At 37.5% G+C, this 25783-nt stretch overlaps 2 protein-coding genes across 7 annotated transcripts in view; one reads left to right on the forward strand and one right to left on the reverse strand.

Annotated features, from left to right (window-relative positions):
• Positions 1 to 1611: 1611 nt before the first annotated feature.
• impg1a (interphotoreceptor matrix proteoglycan 1a) lies at positions 1612 to 24870 on the forward strand. The gene is made up of 17 exons (XM_079887443.1): positions 1612 to 1923; positions 2750 to 2962; positions 4968 to 5134; positions 6204 to 6235; positions 6348 to 6394; positions 6478 to 6590; positions 8109 to 8258; positions 8794 to 8852; positions 9062 to 9082; positions 9207 to 9385; positions 10261 to 10322; positions 12128 to 13766; positions 14150 to 15510; positions 16664 to 16883; positions 17030 to 17240; positions 21276 to 21352; positions 22287 to 24870. Exons 1-16 carry the CDS (start codon positions 1827 to 1829, stop codon positions 21313 to 21315), a joined length of 4611 nt encoding a protein of 1536 aa, XP_079743569.1. The 5' UTR covers positions 1612 to 1826; the 3' UTR covers positions 21316 to 21352; positions 22287 to 24870.
• Positions 23820 to 25783, reverse strand: part of myo6a (myosin VIa) — a 59236-nt gene continuing 57272 nt past the window's right edge. For all 6 annotated transcript variants that reach the window (XM_079887491.1, XM_079887495.1, XM_079887493.1 and 3 more), the window contains one exon: positions 23820 to 25370. In XM_079887491.1, coding sequence (XP_079743617.1) covers positions 25171 to 25370 — 200 coding nt within the window. In that variant the 3' untranslated portion in view covers positions 23820 to 25170. The remainder of the gene's footprint in view (positions 25371 to 25783) is intronic.

Here is a 25783-nt window from a genome sequence, read left to right on the forward strand (position 1 = left end):
AAATTCAGTAATTTCTTACCTCCACATGAGCAGCACCAGAGGGTTAAAAATGTATGAATGCACACAAAATATGAAAGCAAGTGTTATTTATTTTAAAGAGAGATGGCAGAAGCACACAATTTTGCATAGTGTTGACAATGAAGACATTTGTACAGTGGCACTTTGTGTTTGTAAAACTTTAACGGAACATGTTCATAATTAATGTCAAAGTAAACCAGTTGAAAAACTAATTTCATGTACAGGTTGACCTGAATATATGCGGAGGCATTATATGGCTATAATTTAATGGCTGCTGAAAATTAGGTTTTTGCATCATAAAAATGGAAAAATAAGAAAAGTTATTTCAAACAGTCCTAAAAATTCACTGTTGCTGGTTGCATTAGTGAACAGAAGAATCGGCTTCTTTCAGAAACATGCAAATGTCTAAGCAAGGGATTCCAAATTTGTTAAATGGTATAGTGGATATACTACACACAATTGCATCTTACTTGAAGGACACTCAAGCTGATTGAACAATAAAGCATTCGCCAGACAGTGATCCGCTCTCCAGTCATCAAAACAAGACAGTTCAATCGGATCAGACCTCTTTACAAAAGCCCTTTATCAGGAATTCTGTTTACATAGTAGGGTTAAATCAACAGACAGATTAATTTGTTTGTTTGTTAGACAATTGCAAGGAACCTGTAGTTTTATTCTAAGTTTTACTCAGTTTTATGCCATATAAATTATTGCTGTTATGACAGGGCTGTAGATTACACACTAGTTTTTTAAATACATTTTCATTTATTATAATACATGAGCATCAGAGCCAGTTAAAGTCAGTGTAACCCTGGAGTCACGTTGACATCCTCAGCATCTGATGACGCAACGTCTCAGTCGTCATTTGAAGTGTTCCTGGAAATACTCTCCAGTCTGCACCTCTGATGAATGATTTTTTTCCTAAAACAATGCAAACTGTTAAACAAACCATTTACTGGCCTGACAATTCTACCATGATCAAATGTGCACATTTGCACAAACAACACAGTTGATTAGATGTGAGGCGGACTGACATTAAAGAAAAACAGCAGTGAATCCGCATGCAATTCATCTGATGCCAAGGCTTTGGTATTTATAGACCAAGCCTTTGGACCGTCAATATCAGCAGTAATTACTGCTAACTTTCCTCCACTTATCCCTATCACAGGGGTCATAGTTCAAAAGCAGTCAGACTCAACAGGCTTTAGACGGCCATTACAGGTGATCCCAAGAACGGACATCCATTTTTGAGAATGGACACCCTCTTTAAACCAAGCAAGTACACCTCGTCTCCACACACGCACTGATATGGGAGGCATGATTTCAGCAGCACTGGGGTGAACACTGTTACCTCATGAGGTGCTGCCCAGCACGGAGTGGGCGATTGATCTGGCACTGCAGCTGACAGACGCTTGAATGGAAAAGCCAGTAATTGGATGAGGTGGGCGGGCCACAGGTAAAGCAGGATTATGTCTGAGCATCAGATAATCAGATTATTCCAGAAACAGATCTTGCTTTTTTAACTACTTCACTGTAATCTGTCACACAATGTCACGCCTCTACATCAATACTGCATCTCTATCATATACCCCTGCCTGCTTTCTCTCTTTCTGCTTTTAACATTCACAGTGGTGTTTTCTGTGAGACACTGAAAGTCCGTCTCAGTTTCCAGGTTTCTTCATTTCCATCTTTAGGTCTCAGTGCTTGACAGCAAGGTCTCAGGGACCATAATGGCTTCTCCAGCTTCTGACGGATATATCCAAGAAAAAGGACTTAGCACCTGAAGTACTGTGCTGTCTTAATACAGCATGGGGTTAGATGTACGACTTGAAGTCAGCATGTCTTTGAAAAGTGGACATCTCTTCACACTCTTCTTCTTTATACTGTCCGTCACAGGAATTCAAGGTAACAAAGTTAAATTTTACAAGAAGATGTAGATGAGGACAGAATTTTTGGTATAAATTTGTGAATTGGTGATTTTTGCTACAGTGTGCGGTGCAGTGTATTAGTCAAACATGAGGTGGCACTTCTGGACGTGTATTATGATACTCAATTTGAAATTACTGGACACACCAGGAAACAAAATGTTATTCAATGCGTAGTAGAGTGCAACCAAAATGTTGTTTTGATAAAGAACATATATTTGTGGTAATTGTTCTATAAGAAACAGTCACAAGTTTTAAATATAGCCACACAAATGACTACAGAGGAAAATGTGTTAAGGATGTTTTTTTGTTGTTGTTGTTTTTTTGTATTTGGATCATCAAACAATGAAGTTTTGTGAACTCTAGATATTCACTAGATACATGTCAACAAGTAGTCATGTGCCATGCATTAAAATTTACTGCTTTTGATTTTGCTTTTAGCTTTTCTAAATGATATACAGATTTTCTTTTTACAAATTGTTGCAAAAATGGCCTAAGACAAATTCAAAGTAAGTTTCTGCAGAATTTATATAGGTGGAAGCGCACAGTTCCAGATTTATTTTTCAAAATGTAAATTTGCTTGCCATTTGTGCACACACACACACACACACACACAAAACATGAGTGCAGAAACAAAGCATAGCATTGCAGAATATCCTAGTTTTGGGGAAAAAAATGACTGTATTGAAAGTCCATGAGGGCTGAGAGCTGATAAATGTCAACTTTCTAAAGAATATTTTGGCAGAAATATGCTGAATTACAATGAAGTTACTAACCTTTTATTTTGAACTTACTATATTTTTCAGACAGAAGAAGGCTAAACCCATTAGAGACTCTTGATGCTAGCAGCTTAACAAACCAAAATGCACCAAAGCAGAATTCAGGGGTCAGAACTATATTTGAAATGGAAAAGCATCGCGTCAAGAGGTCAGATTTCTTCCACTCGGAGGTGAAAGTATGTCCACAGGAGACAATGAGAGAGGTCATAGCCAGCCATCGAACATTCTACACACTGAGAGGTAACTCTCAAACTTCTGTACAATAAGCATCTTCCCTGTTAGAAAGGTTAAAGGAATTCTGCCATTATTTCCTTACCCTCAAGTTGTTTTAAACCTGTATGAATTTCTTTCTTCTGTTGAACTCAAAGAAAGATATTTTGAAGAATGTCGGAAACCAAACAGTTGATGGACCCCACTGACTTCTATAGTTTTTTTTTTTTTTTTTTTCCTACATTGGAAGTCAATGGGGTCCATCAACTGTCTAGTTACTGACATTCTTCAAAATACCTTCCTTTGTGTTCAGCAGAAAAAGGAAATTCATACAGGTTTGAAACAACTTGAGGGTGAGTAAATTTTCATTTTTAAGTGAACTATTCCTTTAACCCTTTCAAATGCATCAATGGTTTTGTTTAGTACAGTGGCTATCATCCTTATTCCTGGAAGCTCCTCCTTCCCAACACTGCACATTTTGGCTGTGTACTAATTCAGAGGCAGCATCCTTCGAAGGCTGCAAAGTTTGGACTAAGTGTTATTAAATGGGATGGTCTAACCTACAGAGGACTGTTCTTGTTGACGTCACATCTAAAGTAGTTTATGAGAATACATTGTTAGTTACTTTTTGATGACTCTTTGGCCAGAAATATTTTCAGTAGATCAAAAAGTGAATACTGTATGGTTGATGTAACATCAGAAAAAGTCTATGAGAATGTAACAGTGTTACCCTTTGAGGATCCTTTGGTGTGATATGTGTAGAAAGTTTAAGATCAAGGACTCTTTTGCCAGAATAATTTTCAATAGCTCAAATATGGACTACTGTATGACAACTTTGACAGCTGCCGTTGATGAGCAGCAGCAACGTTTGTACAAGACTTGTTAAACTGTCTGACAGAGTTCACAAACTGTCTAAATGTGTTCACCATGGTCCATTAACTATATATAATCACATCTTAGTAAGATATGCCAACATTTGAACCGATTTAAACCGATTCTTTTTTCTTTTTACATTTGTATCATTAGATATTTGAGTAAGTAGAAACCCAATACTTACGTTTAAAAGTATATTTTGGCAATTTCTCTCCAAAAAACTCTGTTGTCACTGGTGTGAAATGAATTCTGGGGTAGGCTAGGCCACGAAGGATCCATCTGTGTTATCCTTTATTTCACGGGAAACGAAGGACGCATTTGGTGGAGCCTTCGAATTGGGACAGCCTTTGTCGTGCCGCGGTGACGCAGTCGGCCTAAGAAGGATGCAGCCTCTGAATTGGGATGTAGCATTTGGATGTCTCCGTCATCTAACACACCTGACTGAGATCATCAGCTCACTTCCACCCCCAACTAGTAGGCGGAAAACAGTATGTGAGCGTCTGAATTAATAATGTTCATAAAACAGCAGGCGAAAAGTACCCGGATTACTTACTACAGCAGAGATTCTGAATTGCGCATCCGATAGACACTTTACTATCCCATGAGTGAATGGCAGGGAAGCAACACAACTGACGCCGTAGGTCACATGACAGTGACAACATGGCGGATGTAGTACATCCGTTTTTCATTCATACTACACAACACACTCATCGTATATAGTACATACTTTTTTAACGGTCACAAAGCAAGTTTCAAAACAAATATAGTACCTATTTTACAGTATGCGAATTTGGACACAGCACAAGATAAGTGTGTCAGACGAGGAGACATTCAACATATGAATTTAAATTCAAATTTAAAAACGCTCTTTTATATATCCACTATATAACTTGTATATACATTCAAATTTAGAGAAATATATCCAGTAAATTGAGAGAAAATGTACACTATATCAGAGAGTAATCAGGCATAATTAGTCAAAATTAGAGAAATCATCTAATATGAATTAATTAATGAAACATCTCGTCTTGATTTATATTTGATTGCAGTTCAGCAATACAGAAAAATATATTTTAATATACAAAACAGATCCAGAAAGATGGACATATGCTGTGAAATTTCTCATTTGAACACTTTTTTTGTAATTTATTGACATTGTCAGTTTGCCAGGAGGCTGTATGGGAGGCTTTCCGGATCTTTTTGGACAGAATTCCCAGCAACTCGGAGTACCAGAAATGGGTCCACACATGCCAGCACAACTCCCTGTGCATCTCAGATCTTGCCATGAATTTCAGCCATTCACCAGAACACGTAGACATGGTCTACAGGGTAAACTAATCAAAAATGCACACAATACTATATAGTCAAAAGATGTCATGTAAATAAACTCTCCTGGGAGTTTATTTGGCTCCACACTCAAGAGTGTTAAAGTGTTAAAATATGAGTGTTAAATGAACACTGAAGAGTGTTAAAGTTAGTGAGATAATTATGCTTTTTGAGTGATTATTGACCATTATTGAAGACACCTGATGTTAACAAGCAGAATCTAAATTTAAAAATTTAAAAATGTAATGTTAAGTCCCCTTTATGGTGATCAGTGTTTGTTTTAGTTGGGCTTTTGTCCCTTAAATTTAGAATTTTTGTTTGGCTGCTGTAACTGAGTTATAACAGCCAGATGAACAAAGAGAAATGGTGATCTGATAGTGTTGGTTTTGACAAAAGCTTGATCTTATGCTGTAGAATCACAGTGATGCTGTAATCAACAATATAATTCTAACTCTATATGAGTTCGGTGATTCAGGTCAAATGATAATTATGTCAAAACACAACCAACACCACCAGATCACCTTTTCTCTTTGATCATCTAGCTGTTACAACTCAGTTACAGCAGCCAAACTAAATCTAATGTTAATAATTTAAAGGTCTTGAGCTCAACTAAAGCAAACACCGATCACCATAATGGCAACTTTCTAATTGTGATTTTCTCCTTTGGTGATTCTGCTTGTTAACATCAGGTGTCTTCAATAATGGTCAATCATCACTCAATTAATCACTTAATTATCTCATTAACTTTAACACTCTTCAGCGTTCATTTAACACTCATATTTTAACACTTTAACACTCTTGAGTGTGGAGCCAAATAAACTCCCAGGAGAGTTTTAGCTGTGTACACTTTAAAAAGTGGTAACCTGAAATTATCTTAAAGAGCTATTTCTAGCCATAAAAGTTAGGTCGATTAATCTATATTAAACGTGTTTGTTTTTTTTTACTTAAATAAATCCAGTAAATTTAAAAGTTGCAATTTTTAGGTTACCATTTTTCTAGTGTTTTTAGTCAATGGCCAAAAATGTTATGTTTAATCAAAATTCTCCTGTAATGATTTTCCTTTTCTTTACAGAGGTTGAATAAGAATAGTGACAAATTAGAACGGTGAGACGGCATATAAGTTCATATCCTGAAAACAGCTCCAAGTCATCTATAACAAAAAATATGGACTGTGATTATTTTAATATCATGATACATATTCAATTTAATTTTATAGAAATATAAATGAAGAGCCAGCAACCGATGAAGCACAAGAAATGGAAGGTATAGTTGAATTGTTTTTGGTCTTCAGTGAGAAGTTTTCATAATTTTGGTTAGCTGAACTAAGCTCAATTTCTGTTGTTCAGGTTCAGAGGAAGTCCTGACTGAAGCAGCAGTGCATGAATTTGTTCCCACAGCTGAATCTACTACTGTATCTACTACTGTCCGCACTACAACAGACACCTCTACTGCCTCACAGGTCTGGAGCACGTTTGTCTAACATACTTCATATACTTAATTTTCATATTAAACAACTGGAAGCAGTGGTTGCTAGAAATTCATTTTAAAAATATAGTGACAGCATTTTAATCTTTACACAATGTTATTTATAAGCAGCCTTTGCTCTGCTGTCCATGACCGTGGGCCATGACCACCAGGCCGATAAGCCTTAGCTTAAGCTTAACTTCTAAGACAGATAAGGTAGTACGGATTTGCAACATAAATTGTGCAGGATTCACCCTGTAGCTATATTAGGTGTAGCTTCATAGCACACATCAGAACTGTGTGCAGATCTAGCTGCAGCAACATCCACAGTATACACTGCTTTCTCAACTCTCTGTGGGAAATGAGGGGTGCTGGTGGTGGAGGGTGGTTCATTTTACAGAGCTTAACTGCAACACTAATTAAACACACCTGATCCAGCTCGGGTCTTCAGGATGGCTGAGTAGTGTTCCCCTTTTAGACCTCGGCTTCATTTAAGTACATTTTTTTTATGCCCTACCCTCGCTAACTTCCCTCCGACTCGTTCACTCGGATGTACATCATTGCTTACGTTGCATGAGTGCCCACTACTGGTAGAACCCAGCGTCCTTGGGTAAATTAAGTGCGAGCACTGCGAGTTGCTGTTGTGAGGTCACAATCCTGTTGCATTGCGGTCTATGGATCTGAGTACATATTGAATCAAAAATCAAGAGGTTGAGAGTCGGTCCAAATACACTTTAAAACTTCAAAATGGCAGTGGGGATTCCCAGAGGGGAAGTGCTTAGGGATGTTTGTGAGTAAATGTCTAAAAGTGGAGTTAAGCGCAGCCATACACTCACAATCTTCCCTAAGTTACCCTTGGGAAAACCAATCCTCCATTTTGAAGTGCGTTCCACTTCAAGTGGACAAGGAAAGTTTATATGGACAGACCCTCAACCCCTCGATTTTGACTGAGGGAGCAATCTACTTACACTTCAGGCAGCTCCATATCCCACAATGCAACATGACTTTGATGTGTGAAGTATAGACACACAGGGCTCCCTTCCAGTGATGGTTTGTGCACTTGACAGAATGTGCACTCTGTGACCCTTCTTTACCTGTGCCTTTGCCTTTCCACCACATTGATAATTCGCCCTAAAAAATACTCAACTGCGATGATAAAGTTGATCAGTGTCTCACAACTGGCATATAAAGAGATCTGCCAAACCAAAATATTTATCCAGAGTAGAGAACAAGATTGCCTTTGATAACTTTGGAGCAATATTTTTGAATGTGAATCATGAATCTTTGAGCTACAATTGAGCTTCTTTAACTTTAGGTAAGGCAATTTACAATGTGTGCTATTCCTGTATGACAAAGTATCTTTTTTCAGCACTTGCATGAATACTTCAATTAAAATATTTGTTATTTAACCTGTAAAGTTGCCTAAACCTTTTGGGGAATAATGCAGGTACATACATTTGCAGTTATACATTGTTGCAGTACTTGTTTAATAGTTCTTGTGCTATATTTTCAGGAGTTGGATCTTCACAATGTGGTTCCAGAGCAGCCAGTACATCATGTCATAGAGTTCAGCGTTACACTGGTGGACCACGGGTATCAAGAGATACTGAGAGGTGCCGATTCACCTCAGTATCATGACCTGTCACAGCATCTTCAAGATCAGGTTTGTGAAAATGACCAAACAGTGATCCACCATTCAGTGTTTTTGAGGAATCAAAGCTTCAACGGGTTAAGAGGCTTCACCAGGGGTTAGACTGAGGGATCTAGGGACAGAAGGGGTTGTAGGAAATGTAACGTTTTGTGAATCTGTTGGAGGACTTTCTATTCTGTCTTGAAAATGATGGATTGTGCTGCCTGGCGGTATTGGTTTATACATTTGCCTAAATGTATATAATGGGCAACCTATTGAATCTTGCTTCCGCCATGGAATAAAAAAAAAATACAAAAGATAATTGTGACTTTTTATCTCACAATTCTCACTTTTTTCCTCAGCATTGTGAGATATAAACTCGCAATTGCAAGTTATAAGTCCAATTTTTAGAAAAAAGTCAGAATTGTAAGATGTAAACTCACAATTGCGAGCTATAAAGTCAGAACTGCGAGAAGTCGCTACTACTTTTTTTTAAATGTTTTATACAGTTGTGGAAACAAGCTTCCATAGCAACATGTTAAACTGTACACTTGTCTGTTTGTTGCAGATGCAACATGTTTTCAAAGACCTACCTGGATTTATGGATGTCCACGTGGTAAGAATTAGGTAGGTGTACTAAAAAAATAAATAAAAAAAACTTTCACTTTCTTTATTACAACAGTGACCAGGTTTGTTGCTAATGTGAAAATAATGATAACATTCACACTGACATTTGCATCATTAGCTATTCATATTTCACCAGGGAAGTGTTTGTGTATATCTGATTTCTCTGTTGCATTTTACTTTACATCTTTGTATCCTTTCCTACATGCAAGCGAGGCGGAAGAGCCTGAGGGGTAAAAGTTACATATGTATATAATGTGCTGTGTAGGATCACCTTTAGTATTATCCATTTATTGCTTTGATAAAAGTATCTGCTACATAAATAAATGTAAATGCATATTGCCTCCATTTCTCCAGGGCTGGAGGAATATCTGCAGTCTACTCGGCTGTTTTTGAGACTATTGTACCAAGCATTGCTAAAGAAAGTCTTGGCACAGTTGTTTCATCTACAGGACCAAGTCTGAAGGACATGATAGTTAAAGCACTGAGCAAAAAGACCTCTCTTCTTGATCTTAATTCACTGACATTTGATACAGGTACATGCACAAATAAAAATGAAGGGTAACACTTTAGAATAATGGTCCGTCATTAATAAGCAACTATGCAGGACTAATGAGTAGTTCTACATTAACACTTCAGCTACCACTATTATCTAATCAGTAAGTAATATCGAATTTAGGACTAAGATAGTTCCTTATTAGGTAATCAATAGTTACTTAATGAGATTGGCATCATTAAGAACTAATAAGTAATTATGACAACTTATAAAGAATTACTAATTAATTATTAATCACAACATTATCGTGTCTGAGACGTTAGCAATTATCTTTTTTTTTTTACCTTCAACGTGGTCATAAAATTCGTCACTACTTACTCAAGTGTTACCTAGTCACTCTTCAAGGACTACTTGTGATCTGGACCATTATTTTAAAGTGAAAAAGATGTTTTTCACTCCAGATCACTAGTAGTTCCTCCATAGTGACTAGGTAACACTTGAGTAAGTAGTGATGTATTTTATGACTATTTTCATAGTAAAAATGATGACTGATTACGTCTCAGACACACGATAATGTTCTTTATAATTTGTCAGTTAGTTAATAGTTATTAATGAAGCTAATCTCATTAAGTAATTATTGATTACCTAATAAGGAATAATCTCCTAAATTTTATTGTACTTACTGATTAGTTAAGCTTGTTTCTTAATTAGTTTATAGTAGTAGCTGAAGTGTTAATGCAGAACTACTCATTAGTCCTTCATTACTTCCTGCATAGTTACTTATTAATGACGTACCATTATTATAAAGTTTTACCAAATGAAGTTCTGTGTACAATTTAAATAAATAAAAAAGTTCTGTTTAATTATATTTTACAAGTTCATTACAGTTTTTACAAGTTGTGTTTCTCTCATCAGGCAAAGACCAACCTTCAACCAGAACGCCTGTCACTGAGGTTTCTGAAGACATAATAACTGAGGTGACTAATCTCATATAATAAAATAATGAGGTACAAGAGACCATTTTATATGGTCGACATGGATAAAGGGGCACAACTTACAAATGCCTGAAACTAAGGGTGCTCCGATCAGGATTTTTGGGGCCGATCACCGATCAACGGCAGCAGTATTGGCCGATACGATTACTGAAATAAATAATACTATTCTTAACAACAATTCATTTATAGGACAATTTAAGAGATGAGAAATTATCATGAATTGACAACTCTTTATTAATTGGTAAGCAACATATTCCATTCCCTCTCTTAAAAGTTACTTAGAGCTTAACAAATTAAGCATTCCTGTGAAATAAATAATAAAAATAAAGAAACAGAACAGTCTTTATCAACAAAAGTAATAAAATGTAAAACAACACTGCATCATCTACACTGTATAAGTTAAATATACAGTTGTAAATGAAATTATGCAACCCCCATTGCAAATCAGGTTTTTGACTACATTTACAGACTTTCAGTTGTTTGTAATGAACAAATCAAACAACAGTAATTGGAATAGCTCAACACAACAAATGTTTCAAGTGGTTTCCCCAATTTTCAACTTAAAATGCAACTTTTTGACTTCTGCAGTCTCAAATTTATTCAACCTCTTCATGGCAAGCATCTTCAGTAGTAGAACACGCTTTTGCTTTCATGACCTGCTGCAAATGAGATGTAGGTTATAACCAGACACCAGCTTCTGGCAGAGTTTCTGAGGAATCTTAGCCCAATCCTCATCCTCATGAGCAATGGCCTCCAGTTCAGTAATATTCTTGGGTTTGTGTGCTATAACCGCCTTCTTAACTGTGATTTGGATTTTGGGGAGGAACAAAAACACACCGCTGTGAAGGAAAGAAGTTTAGCTTCTAGTTTCTTGCTGTCATTGCTGTAGGGTTGCAATGTCTCTGCTGTCCGCAAAAAGACATTGCAAATGTCCTTTTCATACCCCTGGTAGAACTACCAGGCTGGTGAATGTAGTGAAGCAATTTTAGCTGCGCATAAAAATTGTCTCGCAAGTTTTCTGATCTGCCTTCATAGAGACCACCAATCAAACTATATAAAGCTATTCGGCCGATAGCTATCGGCGCCCAATCAATCTCAACACCCTTTCCAGAAACGCCAATATAGAGCAACCTCAAGTGCTTTATTGTTTTAAAAAACAGTTACCAAATAAGCGATGCCATTTAGTGTAAATACTTGTAATAAGTGTAAAATAAGTGTAAATAGCAACAAAAAGTATTTTCTTTGCACTAATTGCAGATAACGCTAAATGTTATTTACTCTAATTGTAAACAGTGATAGATGCTATTGTTGTAGCCTGGGACATTGATATCCCTAAAGCCCTCCACTACACCTACCAAATAAACACTTTATTTCCACTATAAATTATCCGATTTTCTTAATTTGCATTTAAAATGAATGCCTCTAACACTACCCGCCTAAGTCTCACACCACTGATCCTATTATTAGCAGGATTTCTTTTGTAGTTTTGTGTGGCTCAATCAGACAATGGTGGGCGGAGTTAGTGGAAATAGCCTCTACCGCCAACAAGGCGGGCTATTTGCACTTGGTTTAAATAGACACTCCAAAAATATAAAAACACAGTTTTTTATGAAAACAATAAAAGTGTCATAAGCTAGAAGATATATTTCTTCACATGTAAACTAATAATAATAGTAATATATAGAGCAGCATGTTTTGTTTTTGTTTTTTTTACTATTTTACAGAGTATAATACTAGCATAACATCTTTAAATGCAACAACATAATTGTACATCTGTTAATTTGCAGTCCTCTGATCGAGATTCATATGGTGACCTCAGTTTTCCAACAAAAGAAACCAAGGTTGAAGTTCATCTTTCCTCAGATGGCGATGAGAAAGTTTTGGAGACCATTTTACACACAACTGTAGACACAGTCAGCGCCACAACAACAAAATCAACAGTTGAACCTGAGAATGAGGCAGTCATTATACACCAGCTTGAAACTATTAAAGGGGAAACTGGTGAGCTCATAAAGGTTCCACCAGTAGAGGAAGCTCCTGCTGACGATGACAGCAAACCAGTTGTTATTGTTGATAAAGACAACAATCTGGCTCCAACATCTTCAGTTGCTATCTCAGCATTACCCTCGAGTGGAGAACAGCCTCGAACTACAGAGAAACCTACACCTGAGAGTGACTTTAATCTAAACACAATACCAGAAGATGACATCATGTTTAACCCAGTAACCACCACCCCCATTTTGTTCACCACCGCTACAACCGTAAGTCCTGGGTCTGAACAACCAAGGTTGGCTGTCACAACCGACTTCACCATCACCCTACAACCTTCAACTGAACCAATTGATCCAATAACTGAAGTTACAGATTCTAATGAAATTCCAGAGGTGCCTCACACAGTAATTGTACTAAAGGAGGAAGATACTAAAATGGTGATGGCTGAACCAGTGGAAGAAACTAAGTCTGAGGTTGATTTACCCAAGGTAAAGGTTGTGACAACAGAAACTGTAGAAGTAACTGGATCTCAGGGAGTAATTGAAGACACTGTTGTTTTAGAAGATCAGGTATTCCGACCTGAAGATGTGACTATGGTAATAGAATCTCATACAGAGTATAGCACATTAGAGCCTGTGAGAACGACTGCGGCACCAGAACCAGAAGAAGATTGGATTGGAAAATCAACTAAACAGGATGAAGTGGCAGAACGAGAAGGAAAAGTTTTAGAGGAAGAAACAGAGGTCATTGTAGAATCAAAAGAAGATGTTGAGGAACATAAAACTGACGAGGAGATTAAAGTTAGAGAAGAGGAGGATGTTCAGGTAACTAGGAAGCCAGGAACTGAGGCAGTACAACCCAAGGAGGAACCTCGTTTGACAGAACTTGAAGAAGAGGTTGAGTTGGTGGAACCTGAGAGAGAAGCTGATGAATCAAAGCCTTCTGATGTGGTAGAATATGAGGAAGGTGTCAAAACTGAAGAGCCTGATGTGGAGATCGCAAGTGAAGTCTCCAAACCTACTGAAGGTTCAACAGAACCTCCTTCAGAGATGATTAAGATTATACCACCAGAGATTTCTGTGACAGAAATTTACCTTAAGAACAATGACTATTACCAGCCTGTAAGTGATAATTTACCCTTTGTGCCAGTTGACCGTGTTCAACCAGAAATGGACATTGGTAAACCTGAATATGTGGAAGACTTTGGGCTTGAGGATCCAAACTCCAAAACTGAGGTTACTGAGGGAGTTCTTGAGATACCAGATATGGTTACAGAGGACACCACCACAAAACCAGAAGTGGCTGATGTTCACCCTACTGTATCAACTGCCTCAGAATCTCTATCTGAAATGGTCACAGAATCAGCTTCGGAGAAAGAAGAGGACTTACCAACCGTTGTTGGAGATACTGAGGAGCCACAGCTCACGGATATAGGTGAGAGAGATATGCTATGTGTGTTATGTGTGATATGATTATCCATGTGTCCGTGATTTTTAGAATTCACATGGGAATATGTATGGCAAAGAGCCAAAGTTTTGGGATCATCTGAAACACTGGAGACATCCATACAAGTTTCCAATAACAGATCTGATTACAGAACTTTACAGGGTCTTTAATTTAAATTTGATTTAAATATAAGTTAAGAAAGGATAAAAGACTAAAGAAGGAAAAGATACCTGAGTGCAGAAGTGACAGTGAAAGTCTTCTGCTACATCTATTGGGGATAGGAGAATTAAGATTGCAGGACAGTCGTATTGATCCACGTAAATATCTATTTTCCATAGATAATTTCTAACCTGTCATTTTTGATTTCCCAGAGGAAGACACTAAGACAGAGGTTGTCCTTATAGAACAAGAGGAAGAAAATGCATCACTGCCCATTGATATACTTGCAACTGATACACCTTTGACAACTCCACCTGCAGACCATGATCTTTTTGAAGTAGTCCTAACAGATGAATCGATCGTTACTCCGACATCTTTGGAAAAGGATTATGATTCACCAACTGAAAATGTACAATCAACTGTTGTCCAGGATGTTGTATTTAAAGAGTCCGAAAATGACAAAGTGCCGAATGTGGAAACTGAGGACCCATTTACTAATTTGAAAGACCTAGCCACGGAGTTAGACCAGACAGATGTCATAAGTACTGAAGTGCCGAATGTGGAAACTGAGGACCCATTTACTAATTTAAGAGACCTAGCCACGGAGTTAGACCAGATAGATGTAGTAAGTACTGAAGTGCCGAATGTGGAAACTGAGGACCCATTTACTAATTTAAGAGACCTAGCCACGGAGTTAGACCAAATAGATGTAGTGAGTACTAAAGTGCCGAATGTGGAAACTGAGGACCCATTTACTAATTTAAGAGACCTAGCCACGGAGTTAGACCAAATAGATGTAGTAAGTACTGAAGTGCCGAATGTGGAAACTGAGGACCCATTTACTAATTTGAAAGACATAGCCACGGAGTTAGACCAAATAGATGTAGTGAGTACTAAAGTGCCGAATGTGGAAACTGAGGACCCATTTACTCATTTAAGAGACCTAGCCACGGAGTTAGACCAAATAGATGTAGTAAGTACTGAAGTGCCGAATGTGGAAACTGAGGACCCATTTACTAATTTAAGAGACCTAGCCACGGAGTTAGACCAAATAGATGTAGTGAGTACTAAAGTGCCGAATGTGGAAACTGAGGACCCATTTACTAATTTGAAAGACCTAGCCACGGAGTTAGACCAGATAGATGTAGTAAGTACTGAAGTGCCGAATGTGGAAACTGAGGACCCATTTACTAATTTGAAAGACCTAGCCACGGAGTTAGACCAGATAGATGTAGTAAGTACTGAAGTGCCGAATGTGGAAACTGAGGACCCATTTACTCATTTAAGAGACCTAGCCACGGAGTTAGACCAGATAGATGTAGTAAGTACTGAGACCATTGACCTCTTGAGTTATGACAATGGATATTCTTTTCCAAATGAAGGATATCCCTTGGAGACAACAAAAGTGCCATCACTAACATACTTCACAACTCCCTCAATGACCACTGCGAGCAAAGGCAAAGAACTAATTGTGTTTTTCAGTTTGCGTGTCACAAACATGATGTTCTCTGAAGATCTTTTCGATAAGAGCTCTACAGAATACCGATCATTGGAAAACAGATTTGTTGAACTGGTAAGTGCAGCTATTTCAGATGTTGATTTCTGTTGATTGTGGTGAGCAGTGATATTTTACAGTGAGAGAACATACAACTCTTTATTTTCTTAAAGAGCAAAATCACTATGGCATTTTTTTTTTTCATCTGTTCATGATGACTACAGGACACCACTTGCTGAACTAACATGCAACATAGATGGGTCTTGTCACAATAGAGTTCTTACTAGATCAAGAAAATTTGACCATATAACACCAATTTTATCATCACTACATTGGTTACCTATAAAGTTCCGTATTAATTACAAGGTATTGCTACTGACTTATAAAGCCCTAAACGGCTTAGCTCCAGTTTATTTAACGGATCTTCTATCGCCCTATAATCCATCGCGCTCTTTAAGATCAATAAATTCGAGGCTTTTGGTCATACCTAGGATATCCAGATCAACCAAAGGAGGGAGATCATTTTCACATTTAGCTCCAAAACTCTGGAATAGTCTTCCTGATACTGTTCGTTGCTCAGACTCGCTCTCCCAGTTTAAAACTAGATTAAAGACGCATCTCTTCAGCCAGGCATTCATATAATACTTTTAATCTTACAGTTAAATCCGGTCTCTAGTTCATAAACGCCAGAGGAGAACTGGCCCCCGACTGAGCCTGGGTTCTCCCAAGGTTTTTTTTTCTCCATTAGGTCACCTGATGGAGTTTTTCGGTTCCTTGCCACTGTTGCCTTTGGCTTGCTCAGTTGGGGATATTTGGGGATACTTAATTTAATTAATCAATCAACAATACTATTGATGAGCATTACCAAACGTGGACGTTTTACACTAGAAACAAACACTGATGTACTATCTTATTTAATACTGTGAAGCTGCTTTGATACAATCTGTATTGTGAAAAGCGCTATATAAATAAAGTTGACTTGACTTGACTTGACTTGACAATAATGTAGCACATTGCAGCTTTATTGTAATGTTTATCGTTGCATACTCTATATTTAAATTCTTTTAAGAACATGAGGCGGTATACAGTTGATACTATGCAGTATGGTATTATTCTTTTCAAGGTTATCACTTAGGTTAATAGAAGGTCCTTCTGCTAACTCCTGTAATTGTCCAGTGATTTTTGTATGGTGAACATACATAAATTATGCTTTTGTCTCCTCTGTGCACAGCTACTTCCATATCTACAGTCTAACCTAACTGGCTTTAAGCAGTTAGAGATCCTTAACTTCAGAAATGGAAGTGTGGTGGTCAACAGCAAGGTGAAATTTGCCAAGTCTGTGCCGTACAACATTACTCAGGCTGTCCAGCATGTCTTGGAGGAGTTTTGTGATGCTGCAGCCCAGCGTTTGGACATAGAGATTGACAGCCATTCCCTAGACATAGAACCAGGTAAGAGTCTACCTTTGTAAGCATCCATTACTATTGATTTCAAACGGGATCAGTCAGTCTGGAAAGCAGAAACATGGACAGAATATCTCACAGAAGGTAAAGAATTGATACAACTGAGATGAGTCTAATTTGTTCTTTCATTTTAGCTGATCAAGGTGACCCTTGCAAGTTTCTTGCCTGCAACGAGTTTTCGAAGTGCGTGGTGAACCTCTGGACAAAGGAAGCACAATGTTTATGTGACCCAGGCTACGTAACGCTGGAAGGACTGCCATGTCAGAGCCTCTGTGTGGTCCAGCCTGATTTCTGTCTCAATGGAGGAGAGTGTGAGATTGTACCAGGGCATGGTGCCGCTTGCAGGTACCTCAGCGAACAATCATATATAGATATAAACAGTTAAATTCTACAATCTAAATTCAATTCTGCTTCAGAATTGAATGAAATTCTCTTGCTTTTACCTTAAGTAAATCAAGTTTCTGACTCTACACTAGCTAACTTGTTTAATACATTTATAGTGGGACATTTTTTCCAGCACTCCAGTAGTTTTGCTTATGCTTTGTGGTAATTTCTTCAAATGTTTTAAAAATGTAAGCAGAGGTATGCTGCTGTATAGCTGTGAAGGATCTCTTTAAAGGGTTAGTTCACCCAAAAATGAAATTTCTGTCATGAATTACTTCTACGTCAGAATGCCGACTTTACATGTTTCTGGGCCTTGAAAGTTGCAATGACGTTGCTGCCTATGGCTGATTCAGAAACCTCTCGGATTTCATTAAAAATATCTAAATTTGTGTTCCGAAGATGAACGAAGGTCTTACGGGTTTGGAACGACGTGAAGGTGAGTAATTAATTACAGAAATTTGTTTTGGGTGAACTAACCCTTTAATAATAAAACCTCCATTGTACATGTTCTAACTGTCTCTCTTGAACCTTTTAGATGTCCTGTAGGTAAATTCTGGCAATTTATCGGGGAGAGATGTGCAGAGCTGGTCTCCGTGTCACTAGACCCCTTTCTTTCCCTAGTGTGCCTCGTGGGGGTGCTCGCCTTTCTTTATGCCATCATTTCTCTCTTGTTATCTATGTGCAGGAAATGTGTACGGACCAGAAAGACACTAACTCTAGTGTAAGCAGGTCTTTTTTCGTCAGATTTTCTGATTTTTTTTTTTTTTGCGGTTAAATCATTTGTTGTGTTAACAAAGATACCAAAGACAAGATATACAATTAAATTTATCTTTGAAATTTTGACTATACAAATAGATAATACAAATGTAAGCAACATACCAAATGCAAATTCTTTATTTCTTATGTCAGGAATGTTCCAGATCCAGTACCCAAGTTATTCAGTTTGTAAGAACAAACAAACAAAAAATTCTGTTCTGTGTTCAGTTCCATGCTAACGTAATTTTCATCTGTTTTTACAAACTAAGAAAAGAAATTCCTTTAATGGCATATTGCTGTGAAAAAAGCATATGAATTAATTTGACACGTGTCTTATATAATATCTTTCTTAAGCAAACAATTCACAGTTAATTTGAAATATAAGTTATTTACAAAATTGCTTTGCATAAAACGTATAAAATCTTTACTTGCTTCCCAGTCTATTCTTCATGTGATTCTGTTCTAAACACATTTATAAACACACTTTTAAACTCTCATTAGATATACATTACATATACATCTCATTCCTTATTCATTCTGTGCCTTTTATCTTTGGGATAGTATCTTTTCATTGACTGAACAATCAGATGTCTCTGTTCCAGCCTAACTGGATTAACTGGAGCCTCCACAAGTAAAAATTATTCAAGAAAAATTCTACAAAATCTAAAGTCCAGCATACATTGATTGCAGTATCCCATTTACTGAAGTCAATATACACTCACCAGCCACTTTATTAGATGCACCTCTTCAACTTCTCGTTAAGGCAAATATCTAATCAGTCAATCACATGGCAGTAACTCAATGCATTTAGGCATGCAGACATGGCCAGGATGATCTGCTGAAGTTCAAACTGAGCATTAGAATGCATGAATGTATGAATGAGCGCTTTACAATCATGTCGGAAATTCTCTTCTCAAGGGTCTCTCCTCAACCACCACATCCGCTTGGATGATGCGACGGCAGCCACAGAACAAAGGCACCAGTGCGTTCACCACACACCAGATATAGGTGGAGAGGAGAGAGATCGAGCCAATTCAAAGGATGGAGAGTATTAGGAGGTCATGACTGATAAAGGCCAATGGAGGGAATTAGAAGTACCATGGGATTTTTGATGACCACAGAGAGTCAGGACCTCGGTTTAACATCTCATCCGAAGGATGGTGCTTGTTGCAGTATAGTGTCCCCGTCACTATACTGGGGTGTTCGGACCCACACAGACCACAGGGTGAGGAGCGCCCCCTACTGGCCTCACTAACCCCTCTTCCAGCAGCAACCTAGTTTTCATAGGAGGTACTGATCCAGGTACTGACCAGGCTCAACCCTTTCATTGCTCAACCAGTCTTGGGCTACAGGGTGATATGGCTATGGCTGGGGAATAAATGTGATTTAAGTGACTTGGCATGTGAATGTGGCATGGTTGTTGGTGCGACACAGGCTGGTCAGAGTATTTCAGAAACTGATGATCCACTGGGATTTTCTCACACAACCTTCTCGAGGGTTTACGTAGAATGGTCCGGCAAAGAGAAAATATCCAGTGGGCAAAGATGCCTTGTTGATGCCAGAGGTCAGAGGAGAATGGTCAGACTGGTTCGAGCTGATATAAAGGCAACAGTAACACAAATAAGCACTTGTTACAACCGAGGTGCAGAAGAGCATCTCTGAACACACAAAACTTCAAACCTTTTCTAGTAGATGAGCTGCAGCAGCAGAAGACACACCGGTGACGCTCCTGTCAGCAAAGAACAGGAAACTGAAGCTACAATTCACATGGGATCACCAAAATTGGACAAAAGATTGGAAGAACTTTACCTGGTCTGATGAGTCTGGATTTCTGCGGTGACATTAAGATGGTCGGGTCAGAATTTGGTGTGAACAACATGTAAGCATGGATCCATCCTGCCTTGTGTCAATGGTTCAGGCTGATGGTGGTGTAATGGTGTGTGGATTATTTTCTTGGCACACTTTGGGCCCCTTAGTACCAACTGAGCATCAGTCTACCTGAGTATTGTTGCGGATCATGTCCATCCCTTTATGACCACAGTGTTCATCTTTTGATGGCTACTTCCAGCCGGATAACGCACCATGTCACAAAGCTCAAATCATCTCAAACCGGTGTCTTGATCATGACAATGAGTTCACTAAACTCAAATGGCCTCCACAGTCACCAGATCTCAATCCAATAGAGCAGCTTTGGGATGTGGAGGAACAGGAGATTCACATCATGGATGTGCATGGATGATGCTATCATCACACAGGATCTCTGAGGAATGTTTCCAGCACCTTTTGAATCTGAAGCCATGAAGGGGGTCCGACCTGGTACTAGCAAGATGTACCTAATAAAGTGGCTTGTGAGTGTATATGCTTCCAGTTGCATCTTCCAACAGTGGGCTGAACCGCAGGCATCTTTTCTGATTAGGACACATGTGGTTTCCTCATGTTAACCAAAACTAAAGAGTATGAACATCGAATTAGTGATTGCAAGGCAGAACCGTACTGAAATTTACCATTACGGTTTCTTCTCCAAAATATTCCACAATTATATAACCACCAAATTTCATTTTAAACTTTTACACACATTTCCAGCTCTATGTGGGCTATTTTTGGTTTTTATTCACTCATAAATTACTTTATTTTTATATTTGAAAATCTTAAATTTACAATGTTAGATGTTTAAAAATTGTCAGGAGTTTGCTAGACCATCCATGAGCACACTGAAATTCAACACACCCTCATGACAATATTACTAATTCACGCATTGGCAAAATAAAACATACTGTGATGAATTTGTACAATGTCATTCATACACTTATAGTTAATGTTAGAGGTAGAGCTTCGTGCTTACATTTTAATTTGTACGTTTTTGTACAGAATTGCCAATTCATAAAACAGTTACTTTTTTGCTGCCTTGCAAGCACTTTCAGGACAAATTCTAATTAAACCTCTTTTTTGTTGTAGTTATAATTTAATAGAAAATATTTGCGAACACTTTTCCCATAAAACAGGACTTTACCCAAGGAATCCAAATGAAATGATTTCCAGAATGTTCTAAAACAACAGCCTGTGTTGTCCATAAGAAACTTTTACTAATGTGTCTTTTTTACAGAAATTGTGACGCCTTACACCTGTGAATTTGTCCTTGGGATATGACATTTTCTTTTTCCCTTCAGCTGATATTGATGTCTTTCTTTGCCTTTTGAAACTTGAGCTTCATATTTTTGCGTGTGTTGTCCTGTTTTACAGAGGCCGAGACAAGACCACCATACCAGGCCTGACGAGTTAATCACAGATGATCTCCACATTATAATACTGTCCCTGAGGTAAGATCCGATCTCATATCGCCTTGTTTTGTGGTTGTTCAAATCAAATCCCAAACGATTAGACCAGGTCTAGCTTAATGTCGTGTTGCAGGTTAATTAAATCAAGACTACAATGTTGTGGGGTTACTAGCTGGACTGTACTTCAGCACAATTGAATCCAATTTAACAATATGGTCCTGTTTACACATGTGGCCTGTTGCACAAAGCCGGTTTCAGTTGCTTCCAAGGCAAGTTCAAGATTAGTTTGAGCAAACTCTGGTTTTTCGGGCTCAAGGAGGTGGATTGTTTTTTAACGGGTTTCATTGCTATGGGAACTTACGCTACATGGATTTATTCTGGGTTAGACCAATCAGTTGTGAGTTAAGATGCAATAAAGCAATTATTTATTATATTGATATAATTATAATTATGCATAATTCATATTATATATTCATATAATTATTATATTAATTGACAATATTAAACTTTGCCCTTAAATTAAAATAAATATAATACATGTATTATATATAAAGCTTTTAAACAGATTAAGCTTATGTGTATTCTTTTGAGCTCTTTGTGAAACAATATAAATTATTAGGCCTATTTCTTTGACTCACATCATGCATTCTGCTTCAAAACCCGAGTTGACAGAGAACCTTTATACCGAGCGTTGTGAGCCAGTTGAACCGGATCTAAACCTGGATTTGGATTTGTCAACTCTAAACCTACTCTGAAACTTTGTGCAACAGGCCACTGTATTTAGTGTCGTACACTTGTGATCCGATAGACCAAAATGCATCTTATTAAAAGTCATTTTAATATTTTTAATGGATATTAGATTACTTAACTTTTATAAGATAAGCATATAATGATGAAAGTACATCCTACATATTTATTTTTTATTTTTATCTATTGCACAACATCAATGCAAAATGACTTGTTTCTCTTTTAACAGAAGTGGGACGTGTCATGCTGTCTTCCAATGGTGCTTGTCCAGCCATTAAAAGATGTTCCCATGATCCCACAGCTCATGAAGATAGTAGAATGAGTGGCCAAACATCCTGAACAGATGGATAGCCAAGTTGAGTTGCTATTGGTTAATATGTTACATGTCGTTCTCATGAGAACGTTAAGAAACGCAACTGGATTTCAGGTAGAATGTTTTCACAAGGCAGAAATGATTAAGGGTTTTCTCACAATGAGGAAATTTTTCTTGTATGATCATAAATAATACACTGTTAAAATGTTCTCATAGTTTGGAACATAATTGACCTTTCGCCGGCCCCTCCCCCAAAACGGCCATTGTCCAATCACACATCATAGCAACCGTTACTATGTGAGCAGGTCCGACAAACATTAGCAAGATGGTGAAGCGTGCGCCCATGGCGTTTGTAAATCGGACACTACATACCCCGAGAGATTGTCTGGAGGAGTTGTGTTCTTTCCATTCCCAAAGCCGAAAACACAACGCTAGCGAAGCGGTGCCTACAATGGATAAAACAGTGTGGACGGCCCCAATCCCAGTTAAATGTGTCGAACATTACGAAGCATAAATACGTCTGCTGGCTGTGGTATCGATGGCTAAGTTACTTAAAGTTTTTTTTGTTTTGTTTTTCTGATCTGAAAAACTCCTATCTGTAACTCAAAAAACATAATATTGTCTGAACCGCGAGTTTTATGATCCGTTGCCCCACTAATAAATATTATGGTCTCAACCGCGATTTTTGTGATCTGTTGTCCCCCTAATAAATATTATGGTAAGTGCATTATGAAAGACAATCAATGAAAGTTATTTAGATGCAAATTAAGGCTATGTCTGGTTAAACAGTTATTGTGTGATTTCGTTTATTGTGCTTTGTCAACTTGAAGCATGAATTTGAGAAAGAAAATCATTTTTGGAATAAAATGCACCACATACTTTTGTCAATGATATAGGCCTAAGTTATAGCTAAAAGATTGTAAAAGCTTTCAGTTCATCTGCCTAATTGTAGTTGAAAAGTCAAATTAAGCTTGATTAATGATATACTGTGACTGATCAAATAAACTACAGCATCGGGAATATAACTCCCATGTGTTTTGCAGCATTTAAAATATTAGTCGTGTTATGCGAAAAAACACACATAAGAAATTATTGCTGACAGCACTTTTATTTTCAGAGACAGTTTTTTCTTTCACACAAAAACACAACAGTAAGTGTCTTACAATGCTTTTAAACACTTGTTTCCTTGTTCTTTGTCATAATCACAAATGATGTGTATGAACACCGGTAACGTTAAGCATTAGCCTCGATAGAGACGTAGATAGTAGTCGTGTCTCCTTCATTGCGTATTTTATTATAATATATCCCTCCACTGCATACTGTAACCCTTTTTGCCTCAATCTGGAGGATATCGCGGATGTATTGCTCCAATGGTCACTGACACGCACGGGTATACCTCTTTCCGTCATGGCAATCTGTCGCGCTGGTCGTGTTTGACCATTTGTTTGTCGGACGTAGCAACAGTAACTAAGGGGGGCGGGGCTCGGCGAAAGGTCAATTGTTTTGATGTGTAATAATTATAAATTATATATATTTTTTGTCTTTTAGAATGGTTGTCTTGAGAAGAGAACTTTGTTGCAAACATTATTTGATTGAATGTTAAATAGCACCAAACATAAAATAAAGTGTGCTACAAAAAAAATGACCAATTTTGTAAAATGTACCCAAAGAAATGAAATGGTTAAATGTAGTTCTTCTATCTATCTATCTATCTATCTATCTATCTATCTATCTATCTATCTATCTATCTATCTATCTATCTATCTATCTATCTATCTATCAATAAATATAAAATATATCTAGATAGATATTTCCATTGTAATTGTAATGTCAAATGTTAAAGAAGAGGGAATCCCTGAAATGAGGTTCTCATAACTCTATTGTACAATTGTGGTTTATTTTTTTTACATGAATTGTGCTGGTTTATATCTATATAAAATCACTGTATTTGTTGGAAGAAAACAGACAACTTTATTTAGCTGGACAGATCATGCCTACACCAGTACCTTGTTTAGTTTGATGATACAAATCTTCATTTTGTTTATAGAAATAAATCTCATTTGCATATTGCTCTTATACATATTTGGTCAGATATCACAATTACTACAGACTGTGCTTTGTCTATCTTATTGCATAATTTGCTAAATTATAGTGTTACAAAATAAGGGGAAAATAACAATATCACAAGAATGACTAAACTATATTATTAAAATCATTATTCTTTTATTAAACATTTTCCATTCAAAAGTCATAATTTAGTGGTCATTACTTACCAGAGTTATTGTATTTACTGTTTTGTAGCTTTCGTAAATACTTTTTGCAAGCAGTTAAACTCACAGTGAAAAACAAAACTCAAAATAGAGTAAAGTGCTGAACAATATCAGTATTTACATCTGCAAGTCAAAGAGGAGCTTTATTTCAATGCGAGACTGATTTAAACGTTAGGAAAAGACACACTTGTTGAACTTCTCTACAGGAACACTCCCAGTGAAGTATTTATGCATTACTGATCATATATCATACCAAAATATTACATTAAGTAAATTATAATAAGAGGCAGATTAGAGGCAATTACACTGTCAAGAACAGTAATTAAAGATCAATGAGATGATTCAACGCACCAGAAACTCAAATAAAAACAACGAATGAAACGGCAACTAAAAAGAAAAAACAAACAAAAAAAACGAAATAAACGAAAAAGAATATTAAAAGAATAAAAAAAAAGAAGTAAGTGAAAGTCAGTGCTGGTTATGTAAGAGCTGGCAGCCGTCCCTCATGAAACTAAAGAGTGTGTGTGTGTTTATTTGAGCATGCTCTGCAGCATGGCGGTGGCGTATGTGGGTCGGGCCTGCCTGCTCTCGATGGCGCTTCTGAGGTACTGAACTCCTCCGCAGCGCTCCCAGATCTCCTCAAACTGGCGGGGCAGAATCTCAGCGCCGCGCTTCCGTGTCAAACCGGTCTCCTCCAGACTCAACTCGCACATCTCCATATCATCCTTACCTATCAACACACAAACAGACACTGCGCTTGGAACTGAACAAGGAATGAAGCGATATTAAACTTTTGGTCAATGCAGAGAAAGTAGATCCTCTTTTTTGGCTAATATTAAAGGTACACTTTATAACTTTTTTGTTTATGTTTGTTTAAATGAGTTAAAGGGATAGTTCACTTTGAAATTAAATTTTGGTATGTTTTAGCTTACCTCAAGGGCATCCAAGATGTAGGTGTCTTTTTTCCGCAGTAGATTCAATTTTGATATTTTTAGGTCAAACCGTTCTTGTCTGTCAGTCATTTCATGCAGGTCTGTGGTCACTGTCTCAAAGAGCATGCACAGAGTCCAAATTAAAACAATTCCCCATCGTCCAAATTAAACAATTCCCCATCGTCCAAATTAAACAATTCCCCATCGTAAG

Source organism: Squalius cephalus (assembly GCF_949319135.1).
Source record: "Squalius cephalus genome assembly, chromosome: 12".
Lineage (NCBI taxonomy): Eukaryota > Metazoa > Chordata > Actinopteri > Cypriniformes > Leuciscidae > Squalius > Squalius cephalus.

Excerpts from the sequence above, each read along its gene's own strand:
- impg1a (XM_079887443.1), top strand. The coding sequence starts at position 1,827 with ATGGGGTTAGATGTACGACTTGAAGTCAGCATGTCTTTGAAAAGTGGA. Across the intron at positions 5,135-6,203 it reads ACGTAGACATGGTCTACAGG|AGGTTGAATAAGAATAGTGA; the intron begins GTAAACTAATCA and ends TTTTCTTTACAG. Across the intron at positions 8,259-8,793 it reads CACAGCATCTTCAAGATCAG|ATGCAACATGTTTTCAAAGA; the intron begins GTTTGTGAAAAT and ends TGTTTGTTGCAG.